Source organism: Cucurbita moschata, unplaced genomic scaffold (assembly GCF_002738365.1).
Source record: "Cucurbita moschata cultivar Rifu unplaced genomic scaffold, Cmos_1.0 Cmo_Scf00048, whole genome shotgun sequence".
In the NCBI taxonomy this organism is placed as follows: domain Eukaryota; kingdom Viridiplantae; phylum Streptophyta; class Magnoliopsida; order Cucurbitales; family Cucurbitaceae; genus Cucurbita; species Cucurbita moschata.
The window spans coordinates 637,536-654,644 of NW_019268564.1; the positions used below are offsets into that span (position 1 = coordinate 637,536).

Below are 17,109 nucleotides of genomic sequence, written 5' to 3' on the forward strand. Positions count from 1 at the left end.
GACCATTGGGCCAAAGGTCCAAAAGCCCACCTCAAGTCGAGCCACGATATGTTGACATGCACACCCATGACCCGATGAAGCTTAAGAGATGTCGGGTTCAACCTTTTCTTGGGTTTCGTTTACGTTGGTTGTCGATCGAATGAAGTGTTCAAATAAAGACCAATACTCATTTTTAATACACAAAACATGGATAACATTCACCCATGAGAAGGCATATTATTGGCATTCCTCCAACCATTGAAAAAGGATCACTAATAACTCATCATGAGCAGGCGAAGTGTGAAGAGATATTGCATACATTGTCATCTCTCAAATTTAAACACAAATGTGAAGTAGAGAATGCAGAATTTTTAGTCTACGATTTACAACCTTGTATTTTATTCACAAATATAAATACAGGCAGCTTACTGGCGAAGTCCTTCAGGCAAGGCCACCACCTTATGAAAGGGTACTGTTCTCTGGGGCAACGTCGACGACCCGTCTTCCTCGTCGTCGTCAAATTCCAACACGTAACTGTCCAGAAGAAAACACGAGGATGAATTTGTAACGCACGACAGATCATGTAGTTTCGTGTTGTTTCTACGTAGTGATGAGTTACAAAAGTTGGCATGGACGGTAAAGATCATGAACCCACATCATTTGACATGAAAAAATAATCAAGAATTGAAGGGGAGAAACTTTTTCAGTTGAAAATTGGTACAAGACAATAGGTCGGAATCGGGACCGATGGCAACACCCAAAGTAAATGAAACAGGAAAATCAAACCACATCGAACCATCCTGAGGCAACGTAATTGACCGTGCCGAAAAGTGGTACTAGAGAGATCAAAAGTGGTGGCAATATATATCATAAATGGGAAAAATAAACTCAAAACAGAAACAACACACGAATACCTTAAAAGTACTTCTTTTCCTAAGCACTTTTGATGTCATGACAAATTTTAAAAGCTCTTTCCACCCTTCTGAAAGTCATCCTAAGTTCCCCCTAAACCCTTTAAGATCAAGTCAAAATAGAATTTGGGTGACCGAGTTCGAACATGAGGAAGCCCTCATTGAACCCATCTATACTTCGAAAGAGATCAAAACGGACGGCAGAAAAGGTAACGTTTTCCCCTATATTTCATTGCCAATCAAGAGATGTTATTTCACATGAGAAACTAAAGCAAAATAGCATTTGGGTGACCGAGTTCGAACACGAGGAAACCCTGAACCCATCTATAGTTCATAAGAGATCAAAACGGACGGCAGAAAAGGTAACGTTTTCCCCTATATTTCATGGCCAATCAGGGTCTAGAGATGTTATTTCACATGAGAAATTAAAGGAATCAAAACACCAATCAAAGAGTGAAAATCAGAGTAGAAATGAAGTGATGAACTTTAAAATATTTATGAAAAAAAAGGGTAACTTACTCATCTGTCTTCCTCTGGAAGCATGCGGAGTTATCAAAAGGATGCCATCCATTTCAAAAGAAATTTACTTGTCAGTCAGTTGTACATAAAATAAACAAGTATAATGTATGTTAACACAGCCTAAGAGGTTAGAAGCAAGAGAGTTGAGACAGGTTTGTGTTGCTATAAATATAATAGAAGAAGGTGTGTGAATGAGATGATAATGACCTTGCGATGACCGTTGACAACCGTTGCCCTATAAAGAGCGGTTGTTCCTGGATAAACGGCTAAAACGCGTCTTCCAGGTAGGAATTCAGGGACAGTAGAAGGATCATTTCGTTTTGGAAAAGGAATGATGGCTGACATTGGTAACTTGTATTTTCTGAAATTCAATTGAATTAAACAATGGATGATTAGGTATCGAACTGCATAAAGAACTTTAAATGCAAGGATATAATCACATAGCTTTACCTCTGCCCTCCACCTTCATCTTCATCGCCTGGCTCTTCATCTAGTACTTCAAATCTGTGCATATGCATATTACATAATACACAACGAAATATCTATCGTAAAGGAGATTTGATGTCTAAAATCGTAACATCTTTAAGGTCGTTTTTTCCTTTTTTTCATATGAAAAATCACCCATGAGATTGCATCAAGATTCGTGTCAAACTTACAGCATGATGCAACTCAATCTTAGACCAACGACTACGAATGTGAAAAGAAAGTACGATTTTCAATGAAGATCGTCCAAGTGCAATTATAACAATAAAGCATGTTTTAAATGATTTGATTAGTTGTAAAAATTCACAATGTAAGCTCTAAATGATGTCAGAGCACGCAATCAAACATGTAAAACAATAATGAATGAGAAAGCAAGAAGCACAGTTGAACAGTTGAAATGATGAAGTTGTTAGATTTTAAAGGGTTGCAAGTCAAAATTAGATTGTTGTTTGTTTTATTTATTTTCAGAGAATTATATGTCCCTTTAATGAGAAAAGACCTACTAAATCTAAATCGATGAATTTTTAGGTAATCTAATTAAATCCCTAGATAATAGTCAATAAGATAGCAATAAATCTCTATATACTAGGTCTCAATCAATATAAATTAGGGAGGTCAACTGCTTCTCTCATTTAATGGGATTCCACAAATATTCTTCGACCCTCCATTTCAAGCTGATCAACACTCCCCCTCAAGCTGGATAATAAATATCATTCATTCTCAACTTGGACACTCACTCATGAATTACACAAATATCTCCTAACTTAAAGGCTAATCCTTTGACACCCCCACAACCTGGGAATGAATATATCTATTACTCAGCTAGGACTAAATAGGTTTATGGCAATATTGATCACACGACTTTGACGATACGACTTCAACGTCAAGGCATGACTTCCAAGGTAGCTATGAAAGCTCCGAATACATTTGGTCCAGGTGGATGATCGGTAGCTATGAAGGCTCTAAATAAATTTGTCAATGGTAGCTATGAAGAGTGTGAATAAATTTGTCAAATAGCTATGAAGGCCCGAATAAATTTGTCAAATAGCTATGAAGGCCCGAATAAATAAGTAAACAGTAACTATGAAGACTCTAAATAAATTTTTCAACGGTAGCTATGAAGGCTCCGAATAAATTTGTCCATGGTAGCTAAGAAGACTCCCAATAAATTTGTCCACAATAGCTAAGAAGGCTCCCAATAAATTTTTCCACGGTAGATATGAAGGCTTCGAATAAGTTTGTCCATAGTAGCTATAAAGGCATCACCTTGGTGAGCCAATTACAAAAAATGTTTTTTCATTAGGTACCCTAGGTTTCCAAATTTTTCCACGGTTGATGTGAAGGCTTCGAATAAGTTTGTCCATAGTAGCTATAAAGGCATCGCCTTGGTGAGCCAATTACAAAAAATGTTTTTTTATTAGGTACCCTAGGTTTCCCCCAAATCAAAAGCAAACTGGTCTACCTCCCGAGTCTCATCAAGCAATTCGATTTAGCGAGAAACTTCGGTGTCACCAAACGAGTGGCAGATTTTCACTCATTAAACTGATTCAGAGAGATAACTTGGGCTTTAGACACCCGCCCTACTTCTAAATCTCGGTCTTTTCGGATGATCAATCACATTGGGATTGAGACACGGCTGCCAAAGGGGATTGCTCTAAAATAGCGTTCATTCTCTCTGGCTAGAAAGAAAGGCTTCAAATAAATTTGTGTTAGCTATGAATTTCTTTTGTCAGCACATCCGTCAGCTGAAGCCGTGAGAGCATATAACTCATGCATACTATCCCCTTGGAGCACATCCATGGGCGTTGCTCGCCTCTCTCGTGCTTACTCCTCTTGGAGTGTGTGGTTCAGTTGGTAACTCTACTAAAATAGGGTTGGACTCATGATCTACGAAGTAGACTTTCAATAGTGGCCTTTCTTATAGGGTTGGACTCATGATCTACGAAGTAGACTTTCAATAGTGGCCTTTCTTAAGGTACCGTCTGATTCTTCCATATGGGAATTGGAGTCCAGACTTGATGGATTCAAAGATCTTAGTTTTGTCACCTCATTTTCTTCCTACAACGCCTTTGGTTCCCTCCATTACTGAATACTTCAAACCCGAATCTCGGAATTTGTTACTTTATGATGACGATGGGAAGAATGTCTTGAGATTTTTCTGACATAATGAATTGGTGGGTCTTGGTCTGGAGGAAAATATAGCATGGAGCAAAATTTACCCAAGTCACGACGGAAAAATCCTACCTTGAACGTGGTGGGTTTGCAGAACAGTGGGTATACTTATTTGTTGAATTTGAAAAACAATGGATTTGGATTTGTTTGATATGGGGCTAGAATTTGAAACAGTGGGAGGCTTGCCGAATGGAATTTTCTGGGCAGTGCATACCGAATGGATATGGGCTTGCAGAAACAGAATTTTATTTAGAATTTTACCGAATGGAACGTATTTGCGGTAGCTATAAAGGCTCCAAATAAAACTTGACAACAGCTATAAAAGCTCTGAATAAAACTTTATATGATGGATGATCGGCAGCTATGAAGGCTTCACCGATTGAGTTAGGGTTTGGTTTTAGTCAGATTTTCTGGAATAAAAAAGCTCTGATACCATGTTCCAAATCTAAATTAGCTTCTGGTTTTTCTTATTTATTTTTAGAAAACTACATGCCCCTTAGAGAGATCAACTACTTCCCTTATTTAATGGGATTACACAATTATCCTTCAACACTCCTTAATAAATATCATTCATTCTTAACTTGGCTATTAACTCATGAATTACACAAATATCTCCTAAGGCTAATCCTTCTACATAAATCATAAGAGCCCTGTATCTCATTCTTTCAATAATATTTTGCATATACCTCCATATTAACTATTACGTATAGTTAATTCCAAAAGGGGAAACTGACACAAAGTCACAAGTCATTGATTACTAATATTGAGTAGCTTGTGAGAAGGCAATGTTAAAATTTGGTCTTCTCGAAAAGAGGGGCCCGATAAGTTATGAGTTGTTTATGAAAGATAATTCCTACTAATTAGTTGCTTTTCTTTTCAAATAAAAAAAATAATTCTACTCAACTTCCATCAGACCTTTCTCTTAAGGATTTGCTAGGATAATTGAACTTACAGTTTTGTCTCCTTATCGAAGTGCATCACTTTTACAATAAACCATTCATCCTTCTCAGCCCCATCTGGTGTCACCCTGGCTGCCACCTGAATATAAGAGTAGATGATAACTAAATAACTGCTTTTAGTTGAAATTAATCAAAGCAAAGCAATTGAATTATTTTTAGCAAAAAAATAATAATAACATATAAAAACAGAGATAAACAAACTGGCAGATGACATTCAGACCTGTTCATCCTTCAGATTAGCACAAGCCTCAAGGTTTCTCATGGCAGGTGAAAGCCGAGCATTATCGGGATCTGCCTTCATTCTCTTCGCTTTCTCTGCCATATACATTGAAATGAGAAAATCTACAGATAACTGCTTCATAACATATCTTCAAAATCTAACAAGAGAAGCAGCAATACACTAATGGCTGTTTGCTAATAAGGGAAACAATAGTAAAGAATTAATGATTGCTTTGCAGTTGATAGTCATAAGTAGCTATATAACTAAATCAAAGATGTCATTCTAGGCAATCCTTTCCCCATGGTTGAAGGTGAGAAAAATATCGAGCAAACAAATACAAAAGCCAATTTCCTTTCCCCTATCATCCATGTAGCAATCATAAGTGCAGATATATTCATACCTACAGAGATGTGTGCGTTCGGTAATCAGAATAGGTAGAACAGATGGACATAAAGCTGTCTCCTCAAGAATAGAAACTCAAAATTTCTATTTCAGACACCATCAGTAGGTCCACAAGTATTAGACAACATTATATACAGTAATAAAGCAACTCAATTCATGGCTCAAATTAATCGACCACCCATAAAGAAAGCTTCAAATTCAGGAGCAACAAAGGAAAGAAAACACATTTAGTATTCAAGCTTCCAATAAAATCAAAAGGAGTCCAGTTGTCTCGATTGTGACATCTATTAATACTACCTTTCTGTTAATTACAATTAGTCTTTATTTGAACACAAATGAGTCTCGTCCTGTGGTTAACCAAGTGTGTAATAATTGGACAGGAGTAAATGGAACGGAAGAATGGAAAACATGATTGCATCTCTGTTCAAGATAATGTTAACATATCTTAAGAATTGTCATTTATCAAAAGCCTGAATTAAAAATCTCTTTGAAGTTATTATTAAAACACAGTATAGTTGAATAATTATTGCAAACACCTATCCTTCTCCTTGGTTGCCCAGGAGGTCCAGCGGGCAGCAAAGTTTCAAGTTGGCCCAATAAGGTCGTGGAAACGCTGCAATAAAAAAATATGGACTTCAATGCCAGGTGCAATATTTATGATACAGATATACTGAGGGTAGATAAATGATTTTTACTCGTACGTATCTAGGACACGCAAAATGTAAAACACGATTAAACAGACTCTGAAGTATGAATTTCAAGGAAAACTAGAGTAAACCTACCTCACTTCATCCTCTGAAAGCTGTTTTGCTTGAGTATATAAATGCTTCAGTTTGGACAATGAATTATCCCCAGGCTTCTCAACCACCTTAGGAGCTGCAAACAACCAAATACGAAACATTAGTAAAAATAGAACTCTTTAGAAGCACCGGACAGAAAGTGAGGTGATTAACTCCTGAACATTTTGTACTCTTCTGTTTTAGTTAACAATCGAAAAACGATTAAAATTATTGAGGTTATCATCCTCGCCTTCCAAATTCATATAAACATTGAAGCTCTAGAACAAAATTTTGGATTTAACATTTGTCTTATTGCATCTTACCTCATTGTCATCACTTAGTAAACACAAGAATCAAATGTAAGATGTAATGACACATTTCAAATTTCCATCATAAAAGAATATGGTAGGGGCTGGCCTTTGCACGACATACGTGAAAAGATTCATCAAACTATGATCCAACAATACTACAATGCACCTTTTTCATGAACTTGTTATATAACGTCACTACCTTGACATCTCTAACATGTATCCCGCCAAGCGGAATAACTATCTGCACACCCATAATTATGACTGTATATATTGACCCTCCCAGAAAACTGAGAAAAAAAAAAAACAAAAAACAAAGTAGCATTTGATCCTCTTAACACAGTAGAAAATTGATAGGACAATAAATTGGTTTGGTTTAGTTAATTAAGATAGTTTAGACTGATAGCTTTTAAGTTATTCTTATAGCCTTTGTTATTTAGTGTTGTCTTTTCTTATCATTGTATTATTATAAATAAAATGCTTTGAATGCTACTGATTTGTTTTCAGAAAGTTTCCTCTTATTTCAGGTTGAACCATTGAAGCTCATTGAATCAGTCTCTTTGTCAAGAAACACTTAAAATTGAGCCTATAGCATACAAAATCCGGCATAAAATTTTACAGAAACCCCAAATTTTTCATCGATCACTGAATATCAGCTCCTTAACAAACTCAATTATTGTTCCCAAAAAGAAAAAAGAAACAGACTCAAGTAATTTCCAGCAAAATTCCAAAATGCAACAACTCTCAGATTATCGTAACCTCGCCCAAATTTCAACCGTCAGTTCATCAACTATCAAAACCAGCAGCAGAGCAAGAATCGACGATTTTGGTCAATTCCTACCAGCTTGATCTCAAAAAATAATAACAAAACACCAAACTCATAAAAGAAAACAATTATGATTCGACGAAAAGCTTTAAGAACGAAAGAATACTCACTGGCGAGGAGTTTCTTGTGCATCTTGTTAATCTCAAGAACAACAACCTCCTGCTCCTTCCGGAGCCGATCGAGCTCCTTCGTGTTAACCAAAATCCCGTCAATGTCGAGCGACGACATTGCTCAGTGGTCCGAGTAGGAAATTTTAGCGCTAATCAAATCGAACTGTTGAAGAACAACAACAAAAAATCTAAATCCTACCTAAAAATTTGGGCTTCTGGGTTCCTCATTCAATGCCCCTCTTCCAACTGAAAATTTATATATAATTTTGTTTTTCCCCTCTAAAAATTTCTAGAGAGAGATGGGGGAGCTGAGAGAATTGCATGGTTGTGAAGAAGCGTTAATTATATACATTATTTATTTATTATATATAAAATAAAAAAAAATTAAGAATTATTATAAATCCTTCAAATTTTAAAAATTTTGAACAATTTTTATAGTTTATTATATATATATAATATTAATAAGTTTGTGAACTATGAAAATAATTTTCAAATTTTTATTTTATATATAATAAATATTTTTAAATTTTGTGATATTTTTTCTTAATTTACAAAATTATTACAATTTTTTTAAAAAAATTTAAAATTTATTAGATACCAAAATAAATATTTAGAAAACAGAAAAAAAATGCTTTTATTATAAATAATTTATTTAAATCTGATTTATTAAATTTTATTTTGATTCTAATATTTTAATATGTATATATATCTATATAAACAAATTTTGAATATTAAATACATGTTCGGGAGTTATTTAATCACACGAAGTAGTTTCTTTTTTTTTAAGGAATATGCACAAAACATTTGTAAACTATATAGATTATTACAGTGTAACGTTCAAACTATATAATTGTTACTATTCAATCGGGTATTCATATGACCTAGTAACCATACCAATCTGGACAACTTAACCCGAACCATACAAGTTGGGCAGGGTTGGGTTTCCTTTTTTAGTTTGGGTTTACATTTTTTGGTCGAATCAGCTTTAAAATAAGGTTACAACCCAACACAATCGTACCCTGTGTTTTTTTTTTTTTTTAAATTAAGAATATTTAAGCTTGTAACCGATACCAGTGATGCATTCAAATCTTACATAAACGATATATCTATCGAAAGACCAAAATCTCCATGAAAACTGATGATTTACAAAGATCAATAAACAATATATCGATCCAAACAGATCTACAAGATAGAGCCCTATCATGAGTGAAATCACCAACAAAGATCATAAGGTCTATCCCAGACAAATCAAACAATGATCATGCACAAGTCGAGTAGATCGAACTGGCTCGAGCCCATCTACCCCAAGAGTGCACCCTCAAAACCCTCGTGTTCTTCAGTAAATATGGAAGAAGGACATGCGTCTAATATGTACTCACTAAATCCTTACTCGTACCACATCTCTAAAAAAACCTACTCGAGTCAGACATTACAGTGTATAAGACCGAGCACTAGCCTGATGTCGACTTATTTGGTATATATATATATATATGTGTATAGGTATAGGTATATTTCCTTTCTTGAGAGTAAGCAAGTTTTGGGCCTAATATATGGGCTTTTAAATTTGGGCCTAATATATGGGCTTTTAATGTTGGGCCCCAATATATGGGCTTTAATGTTGAGTTGGGCCGAAGAAATTCGAGGCCCAATGGACGACGCTTATTATTATTTATTTATTTATTATTATTATTTTGGCGATCTCGCGCGCTCTGAGGCGCCCACAAATGTCGTCGTATTTCGAAAATTTGAGGGAATTGAAGGCTGATTGAGAGCGCCTGTTCTACTCTTCCCTCTGGTTCGTTTCTCGCTCGGTTTCCTTTCATGGAGTCGATTGCTGCAGCCATATCTATGTCTGTAGAAGAAGAAGGGGATTGGGAGCTCTGCAACGACGATGGCTTTGTCTACAAGCGGAAGAGGCGCCGGCTGGACCCGGCGGAAGCCGTTGCAGCTCGCTCGTCGGTGGCTCAGGCGGCGGACCTTGAGGCAGAGGAGAATCGGCGGCGAGAGCGCAGGAGGATGACGTTGTTGAAGGTTAGAGCCAAGTACCAGAGAGAGATTGAACAGTGGGAGGTTTTGTCGAACAACTTGCGGGCAACGGAGGAGAGGACTCGGAAGCTGCAGGAACAGTACCGGCGGGAAGGGGAAGAAGGAACGGCGTTGTTTCTGGAGGCTTCCTCGTTGAACTCGGTTCAGGAGAAGGAGCTGTCTTGCGCGTCAATGGTGGAGGATCTTCTCTCTCAGGTATGTTGCCCTCGGTTTTGTATCATAATTTGGGGAAAAGACGCAATGGATTTAAATTTATAGCTTCATGCGTTAATTCATCCAGGAATTTCCTCAAATTTCTCGTAATTCATCATTTGTTGGCAAAATTTAATGTCTAGATAGAACGAATTTCCAGTTCAGTTTGCGTCTTTCTCTTCAAATTGGCTGAAATTGTGTTCGAATTGATTATTCCTTTGCTCGCTCAACAAATTATGAGACCAAACATGTTCCTCTTTCAGTGGTATGAGGTTTAGATTTAAGAAATCCACTATCAACACCATATTCAAGCAACCATTTGATTACGAGGACGCGGAATTTTGAAATCCCGGCCATTGGAATGCCAATTTTTCCCTAACTGCTGGCTAACTTCAACTCCAATTTGCTATCCCGACTGAGATCAGGAGAGAAACTCGTCATTTTTCGCTAACCAGTGTTGGAATTTCTCGATTACATTACTCCAAAAGCCAGCCAATATTTAGTTAAAACTCTCGATCACTTGAATATAATTGAGGTAACAAAAGCCAACCCATGTTGGAGATACCCTCCAATGGGTCGAAGCTTCGAGTAGAAACTTCAATTATATAATTTTGTTATCTCCTAGAGTTGGCATCAGAATAGGCAAAATTGGGTCGACTTCTTCAGAATTATTAGGGTGGGTTGGAGCATAATGCAAAGAACGGGCCCCTCCCAAAGCATCTTTTCCTCTGGCCACCATAGTGTTTAAAAAAGAAATAGTTTCTCAATTAGGTGATCCATCCTAATAATTATATCTGTGCAGGTGGAAGGTCAGGAAGCCATCATTCGTAATGTTTCAAATCTTTGTGATATCGCCGAAGCATTGTGCAAAACGGAAGCAGACCAATTGAAACAGTGTCTAATCGATCTTCCAATTTGGGCATCACCTCGTGAACTCATGGCCTCACTATGTGACGAATAAAAAACTTGGGCAATGAAGAGAAACAGAAGCTGGGGACCTTCCATTTGTAAGCTCTTACTATGTAAAAACTAATCTGTAGCATACTTGTGGAGATCACATTCTTTGTTACAATAGATTGTGAACCCTCAAGTATATGCCTCTCCCTCATCATGCTATTCTACTTAGTTTATTGTCGATACTAAAAGAAATTTAATGCTCGAATGGTCGAATTATTATAGAATGTCGTGAAAATATCAACATAGTAATGAATGTTCTAACTTTTGTGGGTTGTTGTACCCTTTGTGCTTCTTTAATGAATGTTCTATTCTACTTAGTTTATTGTCGATATTGTAAGAAATTTAATGGTCGAATTATTATAGAATGTCGATGAAAATATCAACATATTGATGAATGTTCTAATTTTTGTGAGTTGTTGGACCCTTTGTACTTCTATAGTGAACGTTCTATTCTACTTAGTTTATTATCGATATTGAAAGAAATTTAATGATCGAATTATTATAGAATGTCGATAAATGTTCTAATTTTTGTGAGTTGTTGTACCCTTTGTGCTTCTTTAATGAATGTTCTATTCTACTTAGTTCATTGTCGATATTGTAAGAAATTTAATGGTTGAATTATTATAGAATGTCGATGAAAACATCGAATGTTCTCATTTTTGTGAGTCGTTGGACCCCTTTGTGCTTCTTTTTTCTGATTCCTGATGATTCCTGATGTTGCTTTAAGTAGGAAATGTAGGGTTTTAAGTGCACAGGTTTGCTTTTGCACAACTATTGCAAGGAAGGCAGACATTTATAGGAAAGCAGTGATATCAGTTAAAAAGAGGTAAAGATTTCTTTACAACCATTATGATCATTGAATTTCTCATTATCTAATTCCCAATAGAATTCAGAAACATTACATGCCAAGATTCTTGATTGTTGGAAAGATGGGTGTGCCAGCACTCAATGATCCTACACATCTCTTGGAAAAAGCTAAGATTCTCAAACTTTTTCTTGAGTTGACAGTAATCCCAAACTTTCTTACATTTTACTGTTTGGCTTATTGGGCATTCTCAGAGAACTAAATCTACATAAGTCGAACTGTGCCTTTGGATCAGTAACACTTGTTAAAGCAGAAGAAGGAGCTTGTTGGGTTTTCTTCGATCATGCCGTGTGACGCTTCCCCCGAGCCGTGCCTTACAGCCATCAAGGAATTTGTACTGGGAGATTCGGGTGGCATAACGACATCTTCAGCACATATCCGAGGTGGGATCGCAGGTGCTCGTGGTGATATTTTAGAAAGGGACTGCAATAGCATCTGTATAATCTGGCTGAAGTTTGGCCTTGTATTTGGATCCTCTCTCCAACATGATGTCACTATTAAAGCCAAGTCTTCTGGAAGATTTTCAGCACTAGGCCTCATGTTCTGAAAACACCAAAGCTAAGAGTTAGAACAGGGCATTTGAGATGTGCTACAATAAAGAACTGATTATTGAACTTGTTTAGTAGTGCAGTTCCTCTAAACTGCCATTTGACATCTTCGAGTTTGCTTTAAGTCATTTTCTTCACTGGAAATAAGAACATTCTTCATGTACCTTGACATTTGTTATCTACTTTCAGGCAAATTGTGCATGAAAGATCATATAATCAAGGGTTAATAAGAGAAGGGCTGCAGTTTCATATACTTTCAGGTGTTACATGAAATGTATATATTTTTTTTCATATCATTATTTTAGGTGCGTGGATGCTCAAGTTCACTACAGATATTGTCCTCTTTGAGATTTTTCTGATGTGTTTCTCCTTTAGGTTTTAAAATGCATTTATTAGGGAGAGATTTCAACACCCTTACAAAGAATGTTTTGTTTCCCTCTCCAACCAACGTGGGATCTCACAATCCACCTCCTTTGGAAGCCCAGCGTTCTCGCTAGTACATCACCCGAAACCTAACTCTGATACCATTTGTAACCGTCCAAGCCCACCGCCAGCAGATATTATACTCTTTGAGCTTTTCCTTTTGGACTTCCACTCAAAGTACACCGCTCAGAACCTGACACTAATGATGTCACTATTAAATGCGTCTAACAAAAAGAGATTTCCACGTCCTTGTAAAATAATGTTTTGTTCCTCTCCGACCAAAGTGAGATAAGATTAATCAATGTAATAACATAAAATTTGATGGGACATCATAATCATAGAGATAAAAATAGAAAGTTGTCAGGAACAGACTGTTTAAACAAATAATAATGAGTAGTAATTTGATACTATGATGCAAGGAGAAGCAGAAGAGAGTAGGTCCACTAGATTAAGCTAAAGGTAGGTAAGATTTGATGAGTCAGGCAATCAGATCCAATTTAAACTTGTCAGCTCACTTTATTGTTATTATTTTTAACTCACCTACTACTCCCTTGTACCACTCATACCCCCATTACCTCAAATCATCACTGTTCTTGGAATTCAAATTGAAAGTTTAAAGATGTAATTCAAACCTTTCCAAGTTAAAGAGTCCTAGAGAAACTAGTTGGGATTCTGACCCAAGATTTCATAGGATACCAAATGACCATCTAAAACTGGCTTGAGAAGAACGAATAATTTCTTATAAGGGTTAGGAAACTCTACCTAACAGATGCATTTTAAAATCATGAGACTGATGGCGATACGTAACGGGCCAAAGCGGACAATATCTACTATCAGTGGGCTTGGACAGTTACAGGATAATTATAAGACATTATATTACAATACATGCTTACCTTAAAAGCAGCTGCATATGCCGCCTGTAAATTCGACATGCCTTCGAAAGGCAACCTGTTAAGAATGAGCTCCCACAATACAATGGCAAAGCTGTAAGCATCAACTTTATGATTGTAATGCTTTTTATCTCCATGTTTTAAAGTTACTGTGCTATAGAGCTGCCAACAAATGAAAATAAAAGTTGTTAAGAGCATAAGAACCATATCAACATTTTAACCATAAAGAAAAAGACTTGGGAAAAAAAAGCACCTCCGGAGCCATCCATCTATATGTTCCTGTTTCTGCAGTCATCATCTCTGTGACTGATTCTTCTCTAGCCAAACCAAAATCAGCAAGCTTAACTGTTTTATGGTCTGCAGTCAATATCAAGTTCTCTGCAATGAAAGGGTCTCATTAGAGCTACTTATGAACCAGAAATTTGTATGAATATACTTCACTTGAATGTTTTCAAGTCAATTTTAACATGTCTACATGGTTGGAGTTTGCATTCGGTATTATGAACTATCCAACCAACTTCCTTGAAATCAGTTCAGAAAACAAATTGATTTATGGTTTGAAGCAATCACATCATGAGACGTAAACATTGATTTGAAAAGGTTTTGGACCTTCGTAGTTTGAACCACGTAATCAGATTAAGATATTGGTATGATCATGTTGAAACTGAATCCACACACAAAATATGTGAGATCCTACGTCGGTTGGGGATGAGAACAAAACATTCTTTATAAGGGTGTGAAACTCTCCCTCACAAACGCGTTTTAAAAACCTTGAGGAGAAGCCCGAAAGGGAAAGCTCAAAGAAGACAATATAAGCCAGTGGTGTGCTTAGGTCGTTATAAATGGTATTAGAGTCAAGCACCGGGCGATGTGCCAGCGAGTAGGCTGAGCCCTGAAGGGGGGTGGACACAAGGCGGTGTGCCAGCAAAGACGCTGGGCCCGAAGGTGGGGGTGGATTTTGAGATCCCACATTGGTTGGGGAGGAGAACAAAACATCGTTTATAAGGGTGTAGAAACCTCTCCTTAAAAGACGCGTTTTAAAAACCTTGAGGGGAAGCCCGAACGGCCCGGAGGACTTTTAAGATATAATTCATTGTAAAAAAAACAGTTGAAGCTTAAGAAGACCTCATTTCAAACAGCAGAAATCCATTGTAACTGCTATATCAGAAGGCCATCAAACGTGATTCATAATCAAATTCAGTAAAGAAAAACCTCCATATTTTTTCCTTCTCTCTTCCAAATTCAGTAGCTCTATTAGAAGGCAGTTTTCAGGGCAGAAGGAAATGATGAATCCACCAAAAGGATTCTATGCCATACACAATTCAGTAAAATGGCATCAGAGTGTCATCAGCTTAACTCCAAGAGATTAGTGTAAATGTCTGTACCTGGTTTAAGGTCACGGTGAATGATTCCATGGGAGTGTAAACACTCCACTGCACGAGCAATATCAAGCGCAAACCCGATCGCAACGTCAAGTTCCAGGCTCCTTGGCCTCAAATTCAAGAGGTATTTGCGCAATGTTCCACCTGTAAGTAATTCGGTCACTATAACCATCATAGGTTCCTTGCAAGCGCCAATAAACTGAAGCAAAAAAAAAAGTTCATCAATTGAGTAGCACAGTTAGAACATGAGAAACACTAGAAAAGCATCACAACGGCAATCACCAGAACCAAGTATGAAGTTTAGACAAAGAAAAAAAGAACTTCCAAAAGTAGAATTGATCATTGCCTTCACTAAGTTCTTGTGTTGCACTTTGGACAACATTGCAACCTCTCTAGCAAACCGAGCTTCTCTTCTAGCTATCCTCTCAGGAGTATCTCCTTTACCCACCATTTTAATAGCCACAATCTGATTTTTGTACCTGAGAGAAGAGACAGAAACAGAGGTTTTTAATATATCAGATTTCAGACAAACAAAAGAACAGGCAGAAAAACCAATTAAGATCAGTAAAAACGTACTTTCCCTCATACACCTTGGCATGGGCACCTTCCCCAATCTTCGGCCCAACAAAAAGATGCTTAGGATCAATCAACCATTTGGCATCCAAATTGAATTCACCAGTTGAATAAAACCCATTACCAGAATCCATATCTTCACTCAGGACTTTTATCAAACACCTTGACTACACTCTCTAACTTCCTCCTCGTTTCAGTCCCCTCACACAAACCTTTCCCATAAAAGACCCATCAGAAACTCAAAGGGTACGGAGGCAGTACTAAACCAAAGACAAAAGAAGTGAAATCACCCATCCCTAAAATCTCGCAAACGGATCGAGAAATTGAGCGGATTCTTGTGCTTGGTGGGGAAAGCATATACCACTCCACATGTAGGAAGCGGAAAATCCAGCAGCCCCAGAATATAAAAATGGGGAAATTGGGGGAAAACAAAAAAGATTAGTGTCAGAAGAAGCAGGGAAGAAGGCAATAAATTATGATATCGCAATCGGTGAAGGGAAAAGGAGAAGAGCAATGAAAAAGGAAGGGAGCGGCTGAAATTGAGCAGTGAAATTGATGCTTCTCCGCGTATGGAAGTGAATGCAGTTGCCATCGGCAATTTAAAGCTGCAAAAGAGTTGAGTTACTGTGCACTGTAGAGCGCGGCTCGTGATTTGACTTTGAATGCAAAAAATTGAAGAAGAAAAAAATTGGATTTTGAACGGAAGGCCAAATGCACGGATAAGGCCAAGATCTGTTACGTCTAATTAAAAAAATTTAAAAACTAAAAAAATTAAAAAATTAAAAAAAATATGAACAAGAGTTTTCTTTGTGTTTTTTAGTTTATTTTTAAAATTATTTAAATAAAAAAAAATATGTTACCTTTGAAAACAAAAATGTTATTATAACGAGACTAAAGTAATTTTTTAAAATTTAAATTTTAATATTACATCGTGATTTTCAACCTTTTATTACGGTAATAATAGTAACAAATATGAATAAGAGTTTTCTTTGTGCTATCTCTATTCTCTCTTTAAACGTAAATTTCTTCTCTTTGAAATAGGTCTCGGGTCCTATGGGTTAAATGGGTATCAAAGAGTTTTCTCTAAGTTCCCTCCCTATATCTCTCTTTAAACGCAAATTTCTCCTCTTCGAAATGGGTCTCGGGTCCTACAAGTTAAATGGGCATCAAAGAGTTTTCTCTAAGTTCCCTCTGTATATCTCTCTTTAAATGCAAATTTTTCCTCTTCGAAATGGGTTTCGAGTCCTACGAGTTAATAGGCATCAAAGAGTTTTCTCTAAGTTCCCTCTCTGTAAGCGAATTCTCCATCTTCAAAATGGATCTCGAGAGCTTATTTTTTTCATGCTCCCTCTCTATTCTCTGTTTAAACGTGAATTTTCCAAATGGGTCCTGGGTCCCTAGTTATATGGAAGCTCGTGAAGAGTAATTTGAAATTTGGGTGATTTTATATTAAAATAAATCCAATTAATGGTTTAACTTGGTCCAATTTTAATCATTTATTACTAAATCTAAATTTAAAAGCTTTACTAAAATATGAATTTGGTAAAAATATTTATTTCTAATAA

General features: G+C 36.7%; 3 protein-coding genes across 6 annotated transcripts; 1 reads left to right on the top strand and 2 right to left on the bottom strand.

Annotated features, from left to right (window-relative positions):
- Nucleotides 1-187: 187 nt before the first annotated feature.
- Nucleotides 188-7,990, bottom strand: LOC111435081. Its single transcript, XM_023072416.1, has 9 exons — nt 7,669-7,990; nt 6,428-6,521; nt 6,182-6,258; nt 5,244-5,338; nt 5,017-5,102; nt 1,860-1,913; nt 1,617-1,770; nt 1,410-1,423; nt 188-513 (listed from the first exon to the last, which is right to left on the bottom strand). The coding sequence occupies exons 1-9, from the start codon at nt 7,784-7,786 to the stop codon at nt 405-407; spliced, it is 801 nt and encodes a 266-aa protein (XP_022928184.1). The 5' UTR covers nt 7,787-7,990; the 3' UTR covers nt 188-404.
- A 1,379-nt stretch (nt 7,991-9,369) lies between these two features.
- Nucleotides 9,370-11,847, top strand: LOC111435083. Of its 3 annotated transcripts, none has more exons than XR_002709027.1 (4): nt 9,370-9,909; nt 10,709-10,913; nt 11,594-11,689; nt 11,757-11,847. XR_002709027.1 is itself a non-coding variant. In XM_023072418.1 (2 exons), the coding sequence occupies exons 1-2, from the start codon at nt 9,490-9,492 to the stop codon at nt 10,865-10,867; spliced, it is 579 nt and encodes a 192-aa protein (XP_022928186.1). In that variant the 5' UTR covers nt 9,370-9,489; the 3' UTR covers nt 10,868-11,176. The 3 variants fall into 3 exon arrangements, 1 of the variants encoding a protein (XP_022928186.1); XR_002709028.1 differs by having other exon boundaries at nt 11,603-11,689; XM_023072418.1 differs by lacking the exons at nt 11,594-11,689; nt 11,757-11,847 and having other exon boundaries at nt 10,709-11,176.
- Nucleotides 11,714-16,227, bottom strand: LOC111435076 (serine/threonine-protein kinase HT1-like). Of its 2 annotated transcripts, none has more exons than XM_023072406.1 (6): nt 15,548-16,226; nt 15,318-15,450; nt 14,975-15,170; nt 13,843-13,967; nt 13,593-13,751; nt 11,714-12,271 (listed from the first exon to the last, which is right to left on the bottom strand). In XM_023072406.1, the coding sequence occupies exons 1-6, from the start codon at nt 15,676-15,678 to the stop codon at nt 11,960-11,962; spliced, it is 1,056 nt and encodes a 351-aa protein (XP_022928174.1). In that variant the 5' UTR covers nt 15,679-16,226; the 3' UTR covers nt 11,714-11,959. The 2 variants fall into 2 exon arrangements, with proteins under 2 accessions (XP_022928174.1, XP_022928175.1); XM_023072407.1 differs by having other exon boundaries at nt 12,135-12,440; nt 15,548-16,227.
- Between the last annotated feature and the right edge of the window lie 882 nt (nt 16,228-17,109).

Coding starts and splice junctions, on each gene's coding strand:
- LOC111435076 (XM_023072406.1), bottom strand. CDS start 15,678: ATGGATTCTGGTAATGGGTTTTATTCAACTGGTGAATTCAATTTGGAT. Junction 13,968..14,974: donor TCACCGTGACCTTAAACCAG/GTACAGACATTT, acceptor CTTTCATTGCAG/AGAACTTGATATTGACTGCA. Junction 12,272..13,592: donor CATATGCAGCTGCTTTTAAG/GTAAGCATGTAT, acceptor TGGTGTTTTCAG/AACATGAGGCCTAGTGCTGA.
- LOC111435081 (XM_023072416.1), bottom strand. CDS start 7,786: ATGTCGTCGCTCGACATTGACGGGATTTTGGTTAACACGAAGGAGCTC. Junction 6,259..6,427: donor CTTTCAGAGGATGAAGTGAG/GTAGGTTTACTC, acceptor TTTTTATTGCAG/CGTTTCCACGACCTTATTGG. Junction 1,771..1,859: donor GATGAAGGTGGAGGGCAGAG/GTAAAGCTATGT, acceptor ATTGAATTTCAG/AAAATACAAGTTACCAATGT.
- LOC111435083 (XM_023072418.1), top strand. CDS start 9,490: ATGGAGTCGATTGCTGCAGCCATATCTATGTCTGTAGAAGAAGAAGGG. Junction 9,910..10,708: donor TGGAGGATCTTCTCTCTCAG/GTATGTTGCCCT, acceptor ATATCTGTGCAG/GTGGAAGGTCAGGAAGCCAT.